At 40.7% G+C, this 22,128-nt stretch overlaps 1 protein-coding gene and 1 long non-coding RNA gene across 6 annotated transcripts in view; one reads left to right on the top strand and one right to left on the bottom strand.

Moving 5' to 3' along the window:
- Positions 1-9,234: 9,234 nt before the first annotated feature.
- Positions 9,235-21,633, bottom strand: LOC124959042 (uncharacterized). The gene is made up of 3 exons (XR_007103961.1): positions 21,155-21,633; positions 20,871-21,061; positions 9,235-9,363 (listed from the first exon to the last, which is right to left on the bottom strand). It is a non-coding gene; the product is annotated as an uncharacterized LOC124959042 (long non-coding RNA).
- Positions 21,194-22,128, top strand: part of Slc44a3 (solute carrier family 44 member 3) — a 75,943-nt gene continuing 75,008 nt past the window's right edge. For 2 of the 5 annotated variants that reach the window (XM_047517690.1, XM_047517676.1), the window contains exons 1-2: positions 21,196-21,645; positions 21,998-22,105. In XM_047517690.1, coding sequence (XP_047373646.1) covers positions 21,619-21,645; positions 21,998-22,105 — 135 coding nt within the window. In that variant the 5' untranslated portion in view covers positions 21,196-21,618. Of the gene's footprint in view, positions 21,646-21,997; positions 22,106-22,128 lie in introns of all 5 variants that reach the window. The other 3 variants (XM_047517661.1, XM_047517670.1, XM_047517683.1) reach the window with 3 other exon arrangements.

Below are 22,128 nucleotides of genomic sequence, written 5' to 3'. Positions count from 1 at the left end.
TTCTTGCTATTTACAGTAGTGAAAACTTTAGAGCATCTAACCATATGGATTATGGTTAAATGCATTATCCTTGTGACAAAATGCAATGCAATCGTTAAAACTAATGAAATGTTTATGTCTATTGACCTGGAATAATGTTCAGAGATTGAAAAGAAAAAGCAGATTATAAAACATTAAGGGCAACATACATCCACTTTGGTAAGTATTTGTAAAAATACTGATGTTATGGACAAAAGAGGTTAAGCCCTACCCCTGGGCTGCTGCGCCCTGGTTCTGTCACTTTGCAGCTGCATGGTCTTGGTCAAGGAACTTGGTTTCACCAGAGAATTACTGTTTCTGCCTCAGAAGACTCTGCTGAGAATGAACTGGGTTAATACGTGTGAAACCTTCTCCAAGCAGGGCCCAGCACTGAGTAAGCACTCAAGAGATGGTGCCTCTGTCTTTTCCAGAGAGAGAATGCAAGATTTCACATCATAAACCAACAGCGATCACTCTGCATGCTATGGTTACGAGTAAATTTCATTTCCTTCTTTATACATTACAACCAGAAAAAGACAAAACAGCATTAAAATTAAAAGTAAGTTATTCTTTCTTAGGGTTAGGGTTCTAAAATGTCTTTCATTTGACAAATTTAGGTTAGAAAATAGATAAAACTAAAATAAAAATAACAGTAGCAACATATTCTTATTGGATTTTGCTTACATCTTTAAAAAGATAAAGTTTGCAGGACTTTTGCCCAAACAATGAGCTCTTCTTTGGAATTTCATTTTCCTGATTTTGGAATGTCCGTAACTTCAGCGACTGGTACAAAGATTCTGCTTTCTCGTCTCCTTTTCTAAAAGGTGGTCTGCTTTCTCTCACTTTATCAAACCAAGCCAGTCCACTGACAGAAATCTGTATTAAAATTGCACCACTATGCAGATCCCAAGTTACTCCTGTCCAATACCTTGGGTGGCTGCATTTCTCACAAAATGATAACTTTACAAAGAAAACAGTTCGAACTGAGCTGTCCCTTGTGTTTATTCCTGAGTTACCAACAGGGACCTTAAAAGGCAATTGTGTGTGGGTGGGGAGATTCATTATTAAAGAAAATGGGGAATTACAGAAATGCATGGGAAAAAAAGGATTTAAAAATCATCCATTGTTTCTCCACTCATAGCTCATTATTAAGACACTAGTAATTTTCCTCCCAGTCTTTTTCTTTGTTATCTTAGGTGACTGCAGTCATGTTATAGACACAATTAAGCAAATTGCTTTTTCCCTTGGTATCAGACCAAACATCATGTAATCATTTTCACAAATATAATTTTCTAAAAAACATTTTAACAACTGCATAGTTTTCTTGAGTGCTTTAATCATTGCTCTTTTAAAGCACATTCAGATTGTTTTCAAGTTTTCTATTATAAATAGGACTACAAAAACTGTTATGCTGCCTAAACTTTCAATGTATGTAAAATTGTTTCAGCTTTTCCATGTGCTGAATCCAAAAATGGAATCATTGTGTCAAAGGTCATGAGCATTTTAAGTCTTAGAATAGTTGTTGACATATACAAATTGTTACTGAGGAAAAACCTAAAAAACAAAAACAAAAATAAAAAACACTTTTAAGCCAGAAGTGGTGGTACATACCTGTAATCCCAGTAATTTGGGAGGCTGACACTGGGGGATCTCAAGTTCAAAGTCAGCCTCAGCAATTTAACAAGACCCTGTCTCAAAAAATAAAAAGGGCTAGGGATGTGACTCAGTGGTTAAGGGACTCTAGGTTCAATTCCCAGTACCAAACAAATTTTAAAAACTTCTAGTTTCACTTGCGTTTTGACTGAAAAATTACTAATTTTGGAGTTGACAGAACTGGGCAATATATTATTCGTCTCCCACCAGATCATGCCTCAACGTGAGGGTTATGATAATGACTGCCTAGGTTATTCTTCAGGGACCTGAAGTCCCATGGGTGACTGAGTGGAATGGAATGGCTCCACACCTCTCCCTTCATACCGTGTCTGTCTCCTTTGTTGCCTTAACCTTCATAGCTTTGCATGTAGACATGTTGATCATCTAAGAAATGTTCTGTTCCCAATGTAATGGAGGGTTCACTTGACGTAGGCTTACCCATCCTAAAGGCTTTTAAAACATCTATCAGCCACCTTGACCAGAAACACCAAACCGTGAAAGCAGTGAGACGAGGTGGCACCTGCGTTCTGGAAAGTCTCCAGCTATTGCCAGCAAAGACACAAATAGTGCTCCCCTTTATAATTAGCCTGTCCTACTCTGCAGCACCTCAGCCCCCTGGAGTTGAAAATATGATTTTCGAGCAAAGCTCCCTCCTCTCCTTTCTTTGACCACCGAATAAAGCCTTTCTTTCTCCCCAGTAGTCATCTCTTGGACCTTGGTTTTTCTGTGGAATGAACTTCTGAACCTGGGTTTGGTGACAGACTATCCAATCACTCTTCTCCCTTGGAATTGGCATCATAAATTGGTTTAACTCTTTAAGAAAGTACTGGCAGTATATATTAATTTATCTGCAGCTTTATTTCAAAAAAGGATTTAAAGCAATATATAAAAGCAAACATAGTTAAACAGTTTTTAAGTAGGAAAGTTAGGGTAAGAAGGAAAAATAAGAAAAGTAATAATGAGCATTTTATTAAATAATTATTGAATATCAGCCCTAAGTCCATCATGTATAATCTCATTTAATTCCTGCAGGAAAGCTCATTTCTAGATAAGAAAACTGAGGCCTGGAAAGTTAGTAAATTGCCAAATTTTATGAAATCAATAAAGGGCAGAGCAGATACTCAAACTCTAAAATTCAAGCTCTGTACATTGTGTTGCACTTCATTTGGGGGTGCACTGGGGTACATTTTCTAAGGCTAAGTTGTTTCCCTTTGATCTATGCAGAGAGAGAGAGAGGAAAACTTGAAGATTCATGCTGTTTATAGATAAACTCATTCCTTCTGTGAACTTATCTATTTCATCAGTCTCTCTCTCCAACATTTAAATCATTTAATTTTAAATGTGTGTATTTAAGATGTTTACATCACTGAATATGACATACCTGTTATTTTCATGTTAAAATCTGAAGTTGGATGTTTTTCTGTACGTTTATTTTTTTTCTCTAAATTTGTATGTCTTCATTCATGAATTGGCCAGTTCTTTCCCATTCTTCTATTAATTTACCCTTCAATTTTTATGCTCATACCTGACAATAAAGATACAAGGTTTACAGAAACTATTTGAAATAAATATAACCTCTAATTTTGAAATCAGATAAATTTATATGAATTTATGCTGCACCATCAAGTATTTTCCGGTATGATTATTTCTGTCATTTGTTAGTCCTTCACCTTCTAGAAACTTGACAAATATTAAAATTTATATCTGTGAAGTGTTGTTATGACATAATAGGTCTATTTAACCCTAATTCATCAGGAATGTATTTGGGGTCATGCTTGAGCTGAGAACACTCTTTATTTATTTATCTCTTTATTTATAATTACTGTTTATTCATGATTTACTTAATTTACTGGTATTTTAATTTATGTATTTTTGATATATCAACTTGTTCTAGCAAGGACTAATTTTATTTATTATTTACACATTCTATCTCTTCAGAATACATATTGAATTCTTATATATGTAATATGGAGTATCTTGAAGCCATTGAATCTTCTGCAAGAACTACACTGTTTGATTATTGTAGCTCTACCATGAATGCTAACACCAGCAGTCCCTTACCGGCATAGTCTCCTTTAAGATTGGATGACTTCTACCAGGAATGTAGCTCAGTGTAAGTCTTTGGTTACAATGTGTGAGGCCCTAGTTCAATCCCCAGAACAACAACAAAGATTTTTTTTTTTAATGAATCTTTGCCTAAATACAAAATTAGATAAAAGCTATTTTGTAGATAAAAGCTACAAAATTAGATAAGGTTATTTTGCCAAGACTTCTCTCCCACAAAATAATCCTATTAGATCTGGTTGGAAATTGAATTACACCTGTCAAGTTTTAATATTGAAAGAAGTCACATCTTCGCTAGGTTTGCCCTTCTAGGTAAGGGCCTTCTGTTTAGTCAAAGCCTTCTTTTGCATTTTTCACTGTGATTTGTGCTTTCGTTTCTGCCTGTCATGTCTGGTTCCACCTTCTCCTGCCTGCACTTCAGTTTCACTTTGGATCCCCAGATTCCTGGAGAAATAACGTCCAAATGTAACACTCTATGGAATAGGAGAAATCTGCCTGGGTTTTCATTTAATGAAAGTGATTAATTAGCAGAAGTGCTGCCTAAGAGGCCCTGGCCATATCTAGAAGTGTGGAATTCTCTATGGCATTTGCTTTATCTGGTTCATAACCACTTAGTCATGTGGTCTGTTGAAAGTTATTTGGCTCCATCTTCTGGGTTGAATTGCTAGTATTCAGAGGAAGGACATTTGAAAGTCCCCAAGCAGGGTGGGGACTTGGGTACTGAGTCAGGTGCCTAGGGTTGAGATTGAAGCAGCACCTGCCTTCGGGCCCCGGGTGCCTCTTACTCTAACCTGGTGCAGCAGTCCAGGAAAATGGCTACTGTGAGGCGGGCAAGAGGTTGGGGGAAGGAGTCGCCCCTTTCCCCTATAGCCTGGGGATGGGAGTTTGGTGGTCACCGTGGGGTGGAGCACTTGGTCCTGCCTGAAAGAACAGCATTGTGATTGCTTAGCCAATTTCCTTTTGCATTTGGGCAGCAAAAGATATCTGCAAGCTAGAACTGTCTGGTATCCAGACACCATCCAAATGCTCTCACAAACTCCCCAAAGCCAGTCCAACTCCACTGAAGGAACATGTTGTCTATTTATTGGTCAATGGGGTCATGACCTGCCCTCCAGTCTCTGCTGCCCTTCTCTGCCCAGAACAAACAACAACCAAAAGTAACCCAAAAAGCCTGAGCACAAGAACCAATAGAAAATCCAAGAAAACCAAAATAAACAGTCATAACAAAATACATTACAAAACCTACATATGGGGAGGTTGCTAGTTATATGTGAGGATTAATTCTATAGTCTTTATGTACAAGTCAAACAGAGAAGAAAATGTTTTTGGTTCTGTGCTGGGTATAATTGGCAGATGTTTCAATGTCTTTATGTGCCCTTTAAATCTTTAGTTGTGTTCTTATTGAAATAAACAGCTCAAAGTAGAGGAAACCTCTATTTCATTTTACACATTCTCATAGGTTAGGAATTGTTCTAAAATCAAAGAACCTAAGAGGATGAAACACAGCATGAGAGATAAAAGAAAGCAGAAGAGAAAGGTTGTGGAGCAAATAAGAAGGAAAAGAATATCAGAGAACAGAAATGTGACAGGATTAGCAAGAGGCACACGTAGAATAAGAAGAAGACCCTGGGATGGGTTCATGACCGGCAGAGCAGGTGTTTAACCTGGTGCGGGTGTACCTGCCTACCATCATCCCACACAATCTGCTCATAACAGTCCTCAAAGTTATCACCCACTAAAATAATTAATTAATCAATTACCACTTTATTTAATTAATTTTTATTAATTAAAAATTTACTAATGACCCTGTTTCATTATGAAAATTGAGGTTAACATTTCTCCTATTCGAAGCAGGCATATTGCTCTGTTTCATTATAATGTTATTTGTCTCGGAAATGTTATGCTATAAAGATAGATATGTCAACCCTTAAAGGAGACTGCCCCATAACTGTCACTGAGGTCTTGAAAGTCTGACCAGAACTTGCACAAGCAGCAGCTGGAAGGAAGTGTGCCCAGAAGTCATGACTGAGGGCGCTGGACCCCCTGGGAACTGCTCTTCACAGAAAACTTCTAGCCGCGGAAGAGTGTCTCACAGCTCTAAATACTACACGTTCTATTGTATTCTGTGTGCTAAGAAAGAGCCTGAGCCTGGGACATAGAAGCCATCATCATGTATTTGTTGAATAATTTTCATCAAAAATGTTGAAATAGTGTTGGATTTGTATGCTAATGATGCCATAGCAAAATACCACAGAGTAGGTGGCTTAAAAAGCAGAAATACATTTTTTCATAGCAACGTAGGCTGGAAGTCCAAGATCAAGGTGTCAGCAGGTTTGCTTTCTCACCCATCCCTCCCTGTACCGAGGGTTGAGCCCAGGAGCACTCTGCCACTGAGCTATATTCCCCACCCTTTTTATTTTAAGACAGAGTCTCTCTAAGTTGCCCCAAATGACCTTGAATTTGCAATCCTCCTGCCTCAGCCACCTTTGGTAGCTGGGACTACAGGCCTGCACCACCCCACCTACCTAGGTTTGCTTTCTTCTGAGACTTCTCTCCCAGTTTATAGGTGGCTTCTCCCTGTGTCTGCACATGGTCTTTTCTGTGAGTGTTTCTGTGTCCTAATGTTCTCTTCTTATAAGGACACCAGTCAGGTTGGATTAGGACCCAGTCTAACAACCTCACTGTAACTCTTTAAAGACTCCATCTCTCAATATAGTCACATTCTGAGGTATTAGGAGTTAGAGCTCCAACATAAACATTTTGAGGGGACACAATCCAGCCCCAAACAATTGTAAACATTTAAATAGTTAAACTTCAATTATCTAGAGCTCTCAGTCACCAAGCTAGAATTCTTCAAATTCTCATTTTCTGAGGATCCCACAGAAGAGAGATGGTGCTTCTTCACTGGCATTATCCTTGTATCATCCTTAAAGCAAAGGGCACAGGAAAACTCCAGATCCCTGAATGCCCCTTTTTGTTCCCTAAAACCTAGCCAAGTTATAAGGGAACAATGAGAGCAAACTTGGGTCAGAAATCCAGATGTGTACTATCCTGGAGGACAATGGCTTTCTCTTATGCAAACTGGGAAATGGGGCAACTTAGTGTCATCTGTAGAAAGCTGCTTGGTTGCAGGTGCACCAGAAAAGTTGCTCCTTGGGATGCTGGTCAGACAAACAAGCTAATGCTGATAATGCCACTGCTTCTTCAGCTTATGCATGGCAAGTCACAGAGAAGGATGGAGATGCTACCCATTTGTTCTGACACCACTGAACTCCTCTTGAAGCAGTGACTGATCTCATGTACCTTTTCCCCTATAAATCCTATGTCTCACACACTGTCTCCAGGCACTTTCCTTGGCCTCCCCACATCCTACCCCACTGCACTGGTACAACTGGGCTGTGGACATGAGAGTTGTCATGCAAGACCCACTCTAGAAATCACTGCAAATGGAAAATGAAAGGGAAACAGAAAGACTAGAAGGAACCAGAGAAGTCCTATAGTTTAATTTTTCTCCACTCAACAAGCAGTGTAAAATCACCAAGTAGAACTTGGTTAGAAGACAGATTCTGAGCCCCACCTCTAGATTTTAATCTGGTGGTTCTGGGAATCAGTCTGCTTGTTAAACAGGCACCCTGGGAAGTTCTGTTCTGGAGTCACATTGTTAGTGATGATAAGCAGCGGCACTGAGATACATTGTCAGTCAAGGGCCACAGGCCCACAGTTCCTGTCCTCTTAGTTCATCCATGGAATAGCACAGATGCACTCTTCCATTTGGTACAAATTAAAGGGAACTGTTATTTCACTGTTAACAAAATCTTTTTAAAATTATTTAACACAAGCTAGAAGTTTTAAATCGGGGCCAATCATGACCGATGTACAATACTAGTCTTCTGAATTAGTCATTTTAAAGACAAGGAAACTGAGACTTAAAGAAGGTAAGTTAACATGCCCAAACTCACACAGCTGGTGAGTATTTCAAGCCTGGGTCGGCCTGAATGCAAACCTTCAGTGACTTCCAGACAATGAAATAATGAACGCATCGTTTAAAACCGTTCAGCAAGAACTCATATTCAGTGCTTTAAAATACTCTACACAGGAAATAAATTCATTCCAGATTGTTCCCTGGTTTGTAGCATATCAAATATACTCCATTCTAAGATAATTTTAAGATTTAATAAGAAGCAACATTAATTTAATAGCATTTAGAGAGCATTAAACATTAAAGTAAACAAATGTAGAGTATAAGATACCTTTCAATTTTGAAAATATTAAAATGCAATAAATAAATTACAAAAGTAAGAATGAAGATGAGGGAAAATTCTTAGAATCAGTGAAAAAAAGCATGTCTGGTTTGACAACACAGTCACGGGCTTACAGCGCCATCTGCTGTCAAGAAGTGGTAACTACTTCCACCCTCAAGGCCAGGATTTTACCCTGACATTGAAAGGAAGCTGGTACCTCTCTACTGCCCAATCTTCTAACACAGGGCGCCTGATATCCTGTTAAAAAACATGTACACTGAATAAAGGGAAAAATAAGAATGAGAGTTTAAAATAACAAGAGAAAAATAAATAAGATGGGTGACTAAAACGAAAACAAAGTAGGGAAGTGGTGTCATGGTACTGTGTGATTAGTACCTACCTCTTATTAAAACATGCCAGCTGTTTTGCATATTTTATCTTTAACCTATTTTTATTATTCTATCTTGCCAGACACTTGCCTTTTTCATTTTTCCAGTTTTTTCAACGAACAAGCTTTTGTTTGTATTTTGTTTGTATCTCTCTTGTATTTTTGTTTCTTTTTCACTTTTTTCTGCCTGTGTGCCTCATTTGCTTTTTTCCACTCGTTTTGGCTTTTAGTTTTCATAATATGCCATGTGGTTGTAAAGTACAGAATTTCAGAGCTGGAAGGAAAACCTAGAAGAACCCGAATCTCCTTTCTCATTTCACAAAGAGGTTCAGAGAGAAAGAAAATGTGCCTTATGTCCTCCAGCTGGTACCTAGGTTTCCACGTTCATGATTAATTGCTCTTTCTCCATGCATACCACCCTGTTCGCCCCCCTTCTGTTCTCCTTCTTGCCTTTCCATGTCTGTTTCCTCTCATTCAGAGCAGAAAAAGATAAATCGTTGGATTGACAGAATTCAAGATTTATAGGCAAAGCTTCCTCTTCAAAAGATCCACATGTAAGGATTTTAAAATCAGAGCACACTTGAGTAGGTTGTTAGCATATTCCCCATCTTTACCACACTGCACATTTATTCCAGATGGACAGGTTACCCATTGAATAAGGGGAGAGAAAAAAACCACGGGTAACCAAATACAACAAAATTTTAGAAAATAAAATTCAATCTGCCTCTTAGAATCTTATGTTCATATCCATTAAAAATTCAGAGATTTATATGATATATAAGAAAGAAAAATAGATTTTTTTTTTTTTTTTTAGTTATCAGTGTTAAATGCCAAGGTAGTCTTATATTTCAGACTAAACAAATGAGCACTGCCAGTTATAAGGTTTATTAAATCGTACAGTAAAAACAAGCGCCTGAGAAGGTTGCCTTTCATGTCACTGCTTGGTCTTCAGAAGCCCTGGTGGCCTTGAGGTCTAGGTCTCTTCCTCTCTATCAAGGCCTGTGATAAGAAAAGAATCTGGCATTAGTCATCGTATCTCACCACAGGCTTATTACTCAAGTGCCCTCTCCCAGGGCCATTTGTGTTTTAAGTTTTCCTCCAATATGAGTTAAAATGTTTCCTTGTGAATTAAAAAAAAAAAAAAAAAAAAAAAAATTAGGTAGCATTGATCAGGCAGAGTAGGTATGGAGGAATGATACCGGTCTTGGAAATCAGGATCGGGTCCTTGTTCCCCTGGTGTTGAAGATTAAACATAAGAGAAATGCCCAGGCCAGTGTCGAAATCATGTTTTATTTAAGAAAGGGAGACAGAGATAAACTTCTCTGGAGAGAGGGGGACTCAGAGCTGGGGATAGGAGAGAGGGGTGTGTGTCTTGCCTTTTTATAGAGCCCAGGTTTCCTCTCCTTCCCCACCTGCCTACATACCTAAGGGCAGGAAAAGACAGGGGGAGGGGGTGGTCATTAGCAACTCCTGGTGTTGAGAGGTGCATTCCCTGCAGGTGTTAGCAACCATTCCCTTTTCTTTGATAATTAACCAATTAGCCCTCATTTCTCCCACCTGATCATTTACTATCTCTGCTGACCACCTGTCCTTTGTTGTCTCAGGAGGAGCATTTTCAAGTGCCTTGGAAATCATTCCATCCACTCTAAGACCCTGCATATTTCATGACAAGTTTACCTCCAACAGCCCTTTCCAAAATGCTTTTTTCCAGTGTTAATAGTTGTTATACACACACACGCGTGCACACACACACAAACCACAGGCATACTGTGGTCAGATCTCTAATGTATTAATGAGAACTGCACGGCTGTGAGAGGGAAATAGAGAACAATACTTCCAAAACACATAACTGCAAGACATTTCTTCAAGGAACATCTGTAGCTGTAATATTCCTCAGGACACACAAGAGGGATCAAGTCTCCAGAACCATCAAGAACCATTCTAAAGTTATTCTGGAGCTTTGCGTTTAGACCTCTGGTTATTCACGTAAAATCACAAAAAGAAGAAAATGGTTTGTCAAGACTTCTGTGGACTCTGAAGAATTTCAGCAAGAGGTATCTAAGAGATGGGTCCACATACTTGGTGATGGAAGTAGGACATTTCTTGAGGTCATTCGTGGGCCTCTGCCCTGCACAAATGTAGGAAACAAGAGAGGTGATTACGGCACAAACACTACTATCAGAGCTAACTGGAAATAGTGGGACCAAGGAACCACGACAAAGTGGATTGCCGTCCTCGCAGCTCCTGCATCCAAACTTCCACAGAATTTGAGGACTGTGCAATCCGACTGCTCCAAACCTCTGCGTTACATCCAGACGTCTGTGTTATCCTGTCTGGTTCAGTCTATGAAGGACCAACATCAATTTTGAAACCACACATGAAAAACCAATGTTGAATGGAAAAAATGTCAGTTGACTCTACAAATACACCTCTGTTCTTTAACATGCCCTTAAAAGCAAACTAAATTGTTATTTAAGGAGTGAAATCATGCAGGGTACCTATGTTTAAGTGAGAGATGATGACTAATTTGGAACAGTGGTGACCTCTGAGGTGGAAGGTGCGGCAGGGGTTGTGTCTGAGAAGCAACATCATGGTCACTTTCCAGTTCTTATATTGGTGGGGGTGTTCAGGGTGTTAAGTCATCAGGACTTGTAACCTAGACACGTTACACACAGAACGTGCATGGATTATGTACAACTTTTATTAAAATATTCCATATATACAAAAGAGCCTATTAACAAAAATAATGTAATTTATTTTATATAATCTCTTATAATTTAAAAAAATAAATAAACCAAACCAAAGGTCCCTCAAGGCTAGATAAGAGCTGTGTTCCTAGGAGCACAACCAGGAAGGGAACCTGGTGGCTGTGTGTCCCCAATGTCTCACTTCCCCTAAGAGATTTCTCACTTGAATCTTGCTGCCTCCACCAACCTCAGTCCCCAAATTCTCACTCCTGCTTCCAGTTCTCTTGGGTTCCAAGGGGAACACAATCCCCTCTCCCATCCTCTAAGCACCACCAGGGGATGCACTTTCCAAATGCCATTCTACAAAGAGAGGGAGGGCAATTGGGAAAGATGGAGGCACAGAAAGCAAGCACTCCTTGTATGGCAGGTCAGGCCCTCCTCACCTTCCCACCCTCCTCCCTCAGGTTCGTTGTTCAGTGACACTGTGTCACTGGGGGCTCTCTGGCACCCAGACATTTGTCCATGCTGTTTCTCCGTCTCTTACTCATTCTCTACCACTCAACCCAGGTGTCCTCTCTCAGGACCGTTTCCAGGAACTGTAGTGCTGGGCAAAGAACCCCCATCACTCATGGTAAGATCACTATATCTTACCATGAGCCCTCACTGAGCATGTCTTCCCTGAAGGGGACAGAGGCACCTTGTTTGAACCTTCAGGTTGGTCCAAGTCCTGACACAAAGTAAGTGTTCAGTTAATCCTTCTTTAGTGGAAATAGGTTTAAAATAAACAAGATTCCAGAGATCAGATTTCTGATCCAAACATATCAACTAGAAAAGAAGGATTTTATGAAACTCCAACATCTTCATCCTGAAATGACCACAGTCCAGCTCCAGAGAGCTGGGGCGTATCTACACACAGAACCTGCTTGGATTCCTTCCCCCCACCTCCTGCACCATCTCTGAGCCAAATGACCCCTGGTGCCACCCCATCTGTCTTGTACACCTTGAGGTCCTCCTGGACCAACTACAAAGGCCCAAGTTTTCCAGGCACAATGGTGCACACTCATAATCCCAGAAGCTTGAGAGGCTGAGGCAGGAGGATCGAGAGTTCAAAATCAGCCTCAACAACTTAGCGAGGCCCTAAGAACTCAGTGAGACCCTGTCTCTAAATAAAATACAAAAAAGGGTTGGGGATGTTGCTCAGTGGTCAAGCGCTCCTGAGTTCAATCCCCGGTACACACACACACACACACACACACACACACACACACACACACAAGGCCCAAGTTCAAACCCAAGACCACTTGCATCCTTCATCTCACTTCTCACTCCTGGTCTCAGGGACATGAGTCTTCATGATTGACAGGAAAAGCAGGATGAAAAAGAACAGGACCTTCAGGCTGGAGTCAATGATCTTGCCCTCCTGGAACTCTAATAATTGGCTCTCTGAGGCCAGGTACAAAGCATGCTGTGAACTTGGCCGTGCGAGCTGGTGTAGAGAGGAAGGAAGCTTGAGGAAAGAGGGATGAGGGATGGGAGGTCGTACAAATATACTCATCTTCCACATATTTCAAGGGTGGGATATTTCTAAAGTTTTTAGGGTCTGGGATAAGATAGGTGTCTCAGTGCAGGGTAGCTGATTGTTCTTAGGTTGACTGGGGTTGTAGTCTGCACTCGAGAGACCTGCCTGAGCCAAAGGAGTCATGGTCAGACACTTGACAGCAAAGTAGGCAACCTGAGTGACCCTAATTCTGTCCTTGTGTGGACAGATTGGGAGAGGAGGGAGATCCCAGCATCTGTGAAGAGCAACCGGAAGTGAAAGAAGGTGCCCAAGGCCTTTGGAAGAGGTGACAATCAGAATGTCAGGAAAGATGAAGAGAATCATGAGAATCATGAGATTCATGATAGGGGCAGACAGAAAGGAGAGTGAGGGAGATGGCGAAGAGACACTGGGAGAGAGGAGAACATGCCATGGCCCAAGAGCCACCAAAACCGGGATGGGGTTGCAGTGGGGCAAAGCGGGTACGGAAACTGAGAGGTTGGTACCTTGGCTGGGTAATAGGTCTGGGGACACAGGAGGCTAATGCCCAGCAGGGGGTGCCTCCTCATTGAGAAATGCATGGAATCAAACCTCAGGGTTTAAACTGGAGAGGTTGTAAGAGGGTGGAGGATAGAATAAAAAAGGCAGGCAGGTTTGTTTAAGATCTCTGCAGTCAGAATGTCCCTGTCTCTTAAGTGGAGGGCTGGGGAGATGGTGTGCATTGCATTTTCTCTGTGCATGCACATGCATGCGTGTGCATACATACATAAACACGTATCCACATATATGTATGTGCATTAAGTTTCAGACATGCAAAAGTACAGAAAATAGCTTAACGAATACCCTGGAGTATTTCCTCAGCTTCAACAATTATCCACGAGGGTGGATCCTGCTTCTCTACTCATTGTCCTTTACCCTGGATGTTTTTCTTTTTAAAGCGAATGCCAGACCACATATCTTTGTAAGTTTTAGTACGCAAATCTTAAAGATCAGGAGGCCCCCTCCCTCCCCCCCTTTTTTTTCCTTCCTTTATTCATGCTGCGGATCAAATCCAGGACCTCAGTGTACAAAGCAAGTGCTCTCTGCTACTGAGCTACACCCCCAGCCAGGACTTTTCCTTTGTAAACAACCCCAGTGCCATCACCAGACCCTCATTCCTTAATATAAACTACTTACCATCATCAGACGTCCAATCAGGGCTCACATTTCACAGTGACCTCTGAAAGTTCTTTCTTTTTCCAATTGGTTTAATCAGGTTCTAAACAGTATTCCTACTTTGGGATTGGTTAAAATCTCTCTTTTTTCTTTTTACCAATAGCCCCTCCCCTTTTTCCCTCGTAATTCTGTTGTCATTGTTTTTGTTGAAGCATGGGTCAAAATAAAGACTTTCTCATTCTAGACTTTGCTGGTAGTATCCCTGGGGGCTAAGTCGACTTGCTCTTGTGAGTTACTAGTTTGATTCAGTTGGACTCTTCTGGCAGGACTACTAGACCAGTGATTGTGTGCCCTTTGCTGGCAAGAGGCTGATGTCCGGTCTTCCTGCCTATGAGGTAGGAAAACTGATATTCTGCTTCTGTTATTCCTTCTGCACCTATAAACCAGAATATGCTTATAAGGAGAAAACTCATTGATTATTTGATTATCCCAAAGTATTGTTCATATAGGAGGTAGGACATATGCTTGTTTCTTTCCATTGACTTTGAAATAATGAGTTGGTCTCTAGAACTTTCTAGAGGCTGAAAATGAGAATTTGTTTTTATTTAGTATTGTGAATTTATGAATATAAACATTCATATTCGGTGTGTTTCAAGGATAGGTTATTTTTTTTTTTAAGTAGGAGGGCTTGAACTCAAGGTCATTTGACCACCGAGCCACATCCGCAGCCCTATTTTGTATTTTATTTAGAGTCAGGGTCTCACTGAGTTGCTTAGCACCTCACCATTGCTGAGACTGGCTTTGAACCGGTGATCCTCCTGCCTCAGCCTCCTGAGCTGCTGGTATTACAGGCATGCACCTTGTTTATTTTTACAACGTTTTTAGGGTCTGAAGGTGGTTTTTCAATGCAGAGAAGCTGAGTCAATTGGGTAAGTTTGTCATATAGTAGTTGAGATTGGTGGCCATAGCAAGGGGCAGGTTTGAAGTGAGCCTGGAGGGGTGGAGAGGCATGGTAACCCAGCTGAGAGACCTGTGGTTCTGAGAAGGAATCATCGTCCTCATGCAGGCCAGCTGAGTGGTCAGTCTATTGCTCCAGGAAATAGATTTTTAGGAAATTCCTCAACCAGTAAAAGTACTTGAAATGTCATCTTAACTCACAAGTGAAATAGCGCTGGCACTCTTTCTCTCTCGCTCTCTTGTCTCAGATTTGGAATCAGGTGAATGCTGACCTGTACACAGCCTTTGCTCCTTTTCTAGGAATTAACTGTTCCTAGGTGGAAGGTATGGCCCAGCATGCTGGGGCCCAAGTTTGATCCCCAACATCACACACAAACACACAAAACGCATCAAGTTCCTTAAACACCTCTAGATCTGAATTAAGATGGAGGGGAGGAGAGAGCGGATATTTAACTATCATTTCAATTTACTTCACATTTACTGGTCTATTAAGTTTTCTATTTCTTCTTATATAAATTCTTGCATTTTTTTATTTTTAAGGAATTCACCCATTTTATCTAGGTTAACATATATGAGGGCTCATAACACTTAAAAAACTTTTTTTTTTTTAGTATCTTTGGCTATTTCCTTCCTCATGCTGAGTCTCATTTTGTTATTTAGTCTTCTGTCTTTTTGCTCAGTCTAGCCAAATTTGGTTTTATTAATCTTTTCCATAAAACTAGCTTCTGTTTCATTCATTTTCTGTTTCACCGATTTCTGCCCACATCTTTATGATTTCCGTTCTTGTTTTGTTGAGGGTAAGTGCTGTTACTTTTTTGAGATGAACGTGTAGCTCCTTTATTTTTAACCAGTTTTGTGTCCTGATAGATGTTTATAATTACAAATTTGCATTTAACTGGCACTTAAGCTGTGTCACACAAACTTCAACATGTAGAATCTTTGTTAACATTCAATCTACATATTTTAAAATTTCCTTTATAACTCAAGTGTTTTCTCATAAGATATTATTTTTGTTTTCAAACAGTTTTTTGAGAATTGTGTTTGTTTTCACTATTCTGCTGTATTATTCATTGCACATAACAAGTTATCACAACCATAGTAACTTAAAAAAACACATTGTGGGGCTGGGGTTGTGGCTCAGTGGTGGAGCGCTTGCCTAGCATGTGTGAGGCACTGGGTTTGATTCTCAGCACCACATATAAATAAATGAATAAAATAAAGGTCTATCAACATCTAAAAAAATATTTTAAAACACATCAATTCTATTGGTCGGAGTCTGGGCACAACCCATCTGGGTTCATTTTCTTACATATTGTAACATAAACATAGGAATGACATCTCATCACCTTTGCCATGTTCTCTTGTGTATTAGTAAGGATTCTCTAGAGAAACAGAGTCAATAGGAAATACACATTTATAGAGAATTATTACAAGGAATTGGCTCATGGGATAATGGCAGGTCCAAAATCTGCAGAGCCTATGTCCCAGTTCAAGGTCAAGGACCAGAAGCCACTATAGAACCCAGAGTCAATGTCCTAGTTTGAAAGTCATCAGGCAGGAAAATTCTATTTTCCTGGGGGAGGGTTAACCTTTTGTTTTACTCAGGCCTTCAACTGACTGGCTGAAGCCCACCCACATTAGAGAAGGCAATCCGCTTTACTCACTTTATCAAGTTAAATGTTAATCTCATCCAGAAACACCTCACAGACATCCAGAATAATGTTCTACCAAATATATAGGCTATCTATGACCAAGTCAAGTTAACACATAAAACTAACCATTAAAATTGGTTAGAGGCACAACACAGAACCCACTCATGCCCAAATAAGGGAATTATATAAGGGTGTAAACACCAGCATGTGGGGGTCATGGAGGCCTTAGTCTGTCACATACCTATTGTATATATTACTTCTAATTTTACCATACTGTGGGATTTATTGTGTCTTCCTTTAAGACCCAACATATGATCTATTTTATTTTTATGTTTCACATGTACCTGAAAAGTAGTTTCTGTTTGATAGAAATATACATGGGTTATGAATATCTAATAGCTCAAGTTTATTGATTATGCCATCTATATCTTCTGTATTTGTTTTGTGCATGGGGAAAAGAGGAGTGTCTACCTGTCTGCTTGATCTTTTGGATTCTGAGAGGAGCAGGTTCAAAATCTCCAGTGATTTCGACTTATCTGTTTCTGCATACAGTTTCTGCTGCTTGGAATCTATTGAGGTTGTATTGTTAGGTATATATATAACACTCATTACAATCTTTTTGTCTTAACTTCTATTTTGTGAAGTTTTTAGAGTACTACATGAGGGCTGGGGTTGTGGCTCAGTGGCAGAGCACTCACCTAGTATGTGTGAGGCACTGGGTTCGATTCTCACCACCACGTAAAAAACATAAATAAAATAAAGGTATTGTGTTCATCTAAAACTAAAAAAAAAATTTTAAGTATTACATGAAATTTCTGTGCTTCATGTTTGCTTGCTAAATTGTTTTGAGCCTTTTAGTTTTAACCTTACTGATTTAAATATGTCTCTTATAGAAAATACATTGTTGAGGGGCTGGGGTTGTGGCTCAGTGGTAGAGCACTTGCCTAGCATGTGTGAGGCACTGGGTTCAATTCTCAGCACCACATACAAGTAAATGAATAAAATAAAGATCCATTGATAGCTAAAGAAATATTGAAAAAAATTTATAGTGATCTGAGTCACCTGAATTATTTTTTTAAAAAAGAAAATTTATTGTCAAATCTCTTATTTTTATTCAGTTTGAAACTATTTTTTATTTTGTTCTGCGTTGGGGGAGGGTCCTGGGCATTGAAACCAGAGAAGCTCTATCACTGAGCTATAGCTCTAACCCTTTTAGTCTTTAACTTTGAGACAGGGTCTCACTTAGTTGCCCAGACTGGCCTCAAACTTATAATCCTCCAGCCTTAGCATCCTGAGTAGCGGGGATTATAGGTATGCATCACCATGCCCAATGAGACATTCTTAATTGTTGAGTTTAAGTTACTTATATTTATTGTAATTGCTGCTCTATTAGGGAGGCATCATGGCATAATGGGCCAAGGATAGACTCTAGATCCAGACTGCCTGGGTTCAGATCTTAGTTTGGTCACTTTCTAGCAAATTCCTTAACCTTAATTTTTCTCTTCTACAAAATGAGGATTATAATAGTACCTACTCCATGGAGTTATTATGAGGCTGAAATAAGAGGCACCCAGAAAGCATCTAGAACATAGGACTCTGAGAAAGTAAGCTATCATTAGTATTTTTATTTCTGCTACAAGATTTCACATATTTCAACTATTATACTTTCTTTTTCTTACCTCCCCCTCTTTTCTTGCCTTTATTGGATAGAATTTTCTTCTGCTGCTTTAAAAGCTAAATGTTAGGCATGGTGGCAGATGCCTATAATTCCAGTGACTTGGGAATCTAAGGCAGGAGGATCACAAGTTCAAGGTCAGCCTGGGAATGTGACTCAGTGGTTAGGTGTCCTGGGTTCAATCTCCAGTACCAAAAATAAAATAAAATAAATAAACCTTAAAAACACAAGTTAAATATTCTAATATGGGCACAGTGGTGCATACCTATCATCCCAGCTACTTGGGAGACAGAGGCAGGAGGATTGCAAGTTCAAGGCCAGCCTGGGATTTAGTAGGACCCTGTCTCAAATTTTTCAAAAAGATCTGGGGATATAACTCAGAGGTAGTATATTCCTAGGTTCAATCCTCAGTATCACAAGAAATATACACACACACACACACACATACACACATACTATATAGTATACACATATATAGATTATATACATATACACACATCTGAATTGTATATAACCTATTCTTTCTTTGTATGGTAGCTACCCTTAAGGCCTAAACTTGTGAATATTAAATATTCATTCCTATTGATTTTTTTAAATGATCTATAGTTTCATCTTCCTCCTAAATAAGATAGTAATCAAGCCTAGTACTATTGAAAAACAGTGCCTTTCTAGGATGAAATAAGGGCCTTGAGTCCGAATACAAATCAACACACTCTACCCTCATAGCAAGAATGTATTGCTATGAAAATAATGTCCAGAGCTGGGTTGTGACTCAGTGGTAGAGCACTTGCCTAGCACGTATGAGGCACTGGGTTCGATTCTCAGCACCACATAAATAAATAAAGTCATTGTGTCCATCTATAACTAAAAATATTTTTTAAAAAAAGAAAATAATGTCCAGTGAACCAGTTTGCTGTGACATAGCTGATTTGTTTCTGGTACCAGCTCCTTATCTCATGAAGAACCATTAACACTTGCCTGGTGAACCACCCTGTAAGTAGCACTTCTTTAGACCACTGAAGTGGCACTGTGGCCTTCACTTCTCTCTAAACCCCATACTCTTTACAATATTAGTATTGCCTAGGATTTTAGTTCTGGGTTATTATGGATATATTCCTCCTTGTTTCTAGACAATTTTTTAGTTTTAAAAAGCCAGTTCTAATAGAATACAATTAACATACAATAAAATTCACCTCTTATGGTGTCTAGTTCTGTAAATACTGACAGATAGCATTGGGTAATCTCTACTGTGGTCAAAAATGATAGATTATTTCCATCACTTCAGAAAGATCCCCCAGGCTTCTCACCCACAGCATCTGAGAAGTATTGATCCATTTTCTGTCCCTGTCCTTTAACCTTTTTCAGAATGTCACATAAGTGGAATCATAAAATTGTTTACTATACCTGACTTCTTTCATTTAGCAAGCTTTTGCTGTCTATATGTTTGTTCCTTCCTTATGCTGAGAGGCATTCCATCATACAGAGGTATCACAGTTTGTGCCATTTATCAGTTCTTGCATATTTGTGTTGTTCCTAGTTTTTTATAACTGTGACTAAAGCTTCTAGCTTTTATTCTAAGATAACAACAGTAAATTTAGCCTGAATATTGTGTGGCTCTCTTGGTATATCTATAGTTTCATCCAGAATTTGTTTTTCTTCTTGTTTGATTAGTTCTTCCAAGAATATCATCCAAGTGGGTCTTCACATCCTTACATTATATCCTTACATTTTATAATAGAAAATTATATGTAAAATAGAAAATTATACATTCAGAATTATCATTCTTATATATAAAACACACACACACACACACACACGACTTGAGTGTGCCCTTTCCATATGTACTAATTTCTTTCTTTCAGCTTTGGAATTTATCTTCATTATGTCTTCAAGTATTTCTCCTCTTCACTTTCTTATCACTCCTTTTCTGTTCTACTTCTATCTTGGCTATGTTAAAAATTTTAAAAATGAACTATCTTATTCTAACTCTGGAGAGTTGCTGAAACTGTTCTTCCAATTACTAATTCATCTTCAGTTACATCTATTCTACTATTTATTCCACACTAATAAATAGAAGCAATAAATATTCATTCTAGTCATTATATTCTTCATGCCTAATATCCCTGTTTGTCTTTAGTTTCCTGATACTTTTTCCAGCTTCATATTGCTATTATCATATCTCATCTGAAAGATACTTATTGTGTATTTAAAACTCTGGATCCATCTGCCCTAAGAGTTCAGTTTCTGATAGATTAATGTTGTTCAACTGTGACCTTTTTATAGTGGTATCCACCTGTATACTTGCTTGTCCTGTGAATTTGTGTTCCCCTGGATGTTCATCTACCTCTGTCTGATAAGCATCCAGGGAGACCCAGTGAGTTTGGTGTGGGAGGTGGCAATGAGCCCAGAAAGAAGTTTCTGGATCTGCAGCTAGGCTTCTGATGCAACTCAGTGGCAGAACACAGGCTTAAAATGTGGTAGGCCCGAGGTTCAACCTCCAGCGTGCAGCCACACTGAAAGTAAGTAATAATCTAGCAGCCCTGAGGGCTTGAGGAAGGATAGGAATGTTGAGTGGGGGAGAGATGGTCATCTACGGTGGTTTTTATCAATCCTCAGCCCGGCAGCACTTCTATGCTGATCTGATATTACCCGGAAAACTGCCCTCCCTGCCCCTTGCTTCAGGTGTTACTGACATTTCAACTGTGAAGTCAGCCAATGGTCAACCTGACGCAAAGCAGGGAGAGGTGAGACCGGAATCTAAAATACTTGGTCCCCGGTCTCCCACACACTCAGGGATTAAGGCAGTCTTCAGGCTCTGCTGGGTTCGGTTCTTATTTTAGTACCTGGAACCCGCGGTTTTCCAGGGTAGACAGCGGGGAGAGAGTCTGCAGCCTCGGGATACACCATCTTGCACAAACATCGAGGAGCCACCTTGAGAGCATGCCTCTTGGAAGTGCTGGCTTCAACTCTTGCCTCTCTACAACTTCCTAGCTGCGTCTCCTCCAGCAAGTTCCAACGCCTCAGTTTCCCTCACCTGTGCATTAGGGATAACAGTTTCCGCCTCGTTATTGAAGAATGCTTGTAAAGCGGTCCGAACAGAAGACGGCATACAGTAATTGCTGCTCACCTGTCATTCACCACTGGAAGTTCCCCACCCCGCAGGACAATTTTGTGAAACTTTACTTCCGGCTCACTGCGGTGGCAGAACACCTACACCAGGCCGCAGGAGGGCCCGCCCTGGGTCCAGGCGTGGCGGGCTCTGCCCGGGCCTTGGCCACCTCCCGGGAGCCGCTGCCGCGCAGGTGGTTGATCAAGCAGGCAGCCAGGTGTCCTGGGGTTCTTCTTGGTGCAGGGCAGAAAGCGGACTAACCGCGGAAAGAGCTAAGCTGAAAACCAAAGCAGAGAAAGGGCGGACACCGACCCGCGGCGGCGCGGGAAGGCCCCCAGGGCCCAGCGCAAGGCGCGCAGAGGCTGCCGCTGGGCAGCGCAGCGCTCTCCGCCCCTCCTCGGCGAACTGGCTGGTGCATCTGGGCTCTACGTGCACTGCGGCCGCGGCGGCTCCGAGTCCCCAGCCCAGCTGCCAAGCGCAGGATGCAGTGCCTGGGTGCCGAGTACCTGGTAAGTGCCTGCAACTTTGCCCCTCGGAGAAGAACCCCGAGGGAGGGGTCGGGCGACTCCTGCAGGCACCTGCCACCTGCCCGGGGAGACACTGCGGCCCCCAATGCTCAGGAATAAGCCTCTGCTCCGGCACCTCTGTACCCTGAGGGCACCTGACCGGGACGACTCTGGGCCCAACTCCCGTGCTGGGGCAGAGGCTCGGGAGACGCTGGCTGCGGGGCGGGACAGGGGGGCTGCCTTCAGGTGCACTTCCAGGTAAGAACTTAGCGGCTGGAGATTTAACAGCGCCTCTGTTAGGTTGGGTCTACCTGGTTGTTCTTTCTTTTTTTCAACTCTCCTTTTTTTCTGGAAGGTTTCTGAAGAGAGAACTCCCAGGCAAAGAGAGTGGCGACCCCAGATTTATAGGAAATGCACAGATACAGCATGGTTATTCCTGTTCTTTTTCTTCTGGACCGGTTTGGTAAGTGTAGCTGCTTGGCAGGG

Source organism: Sciurus carolinensis, chromosome 1 (genome assembly GCF_902686445.1).
Source record: "Sciurus carolinensis chromosome 1, mSciCar1.2, whole genome shotgun sequence".
Taxonomy (NCBI): Eukaryota; Metazoa; Chordata; class Mammalia; order Rodentia; family Sciuridae; genus Sciurus; species Sciurus carolinensis.
The sequence above is the reverse complement of the archived record's forward strand: the minus strand, read 5'-3'. Positions and strand labels throughout refer to the sequence as shown.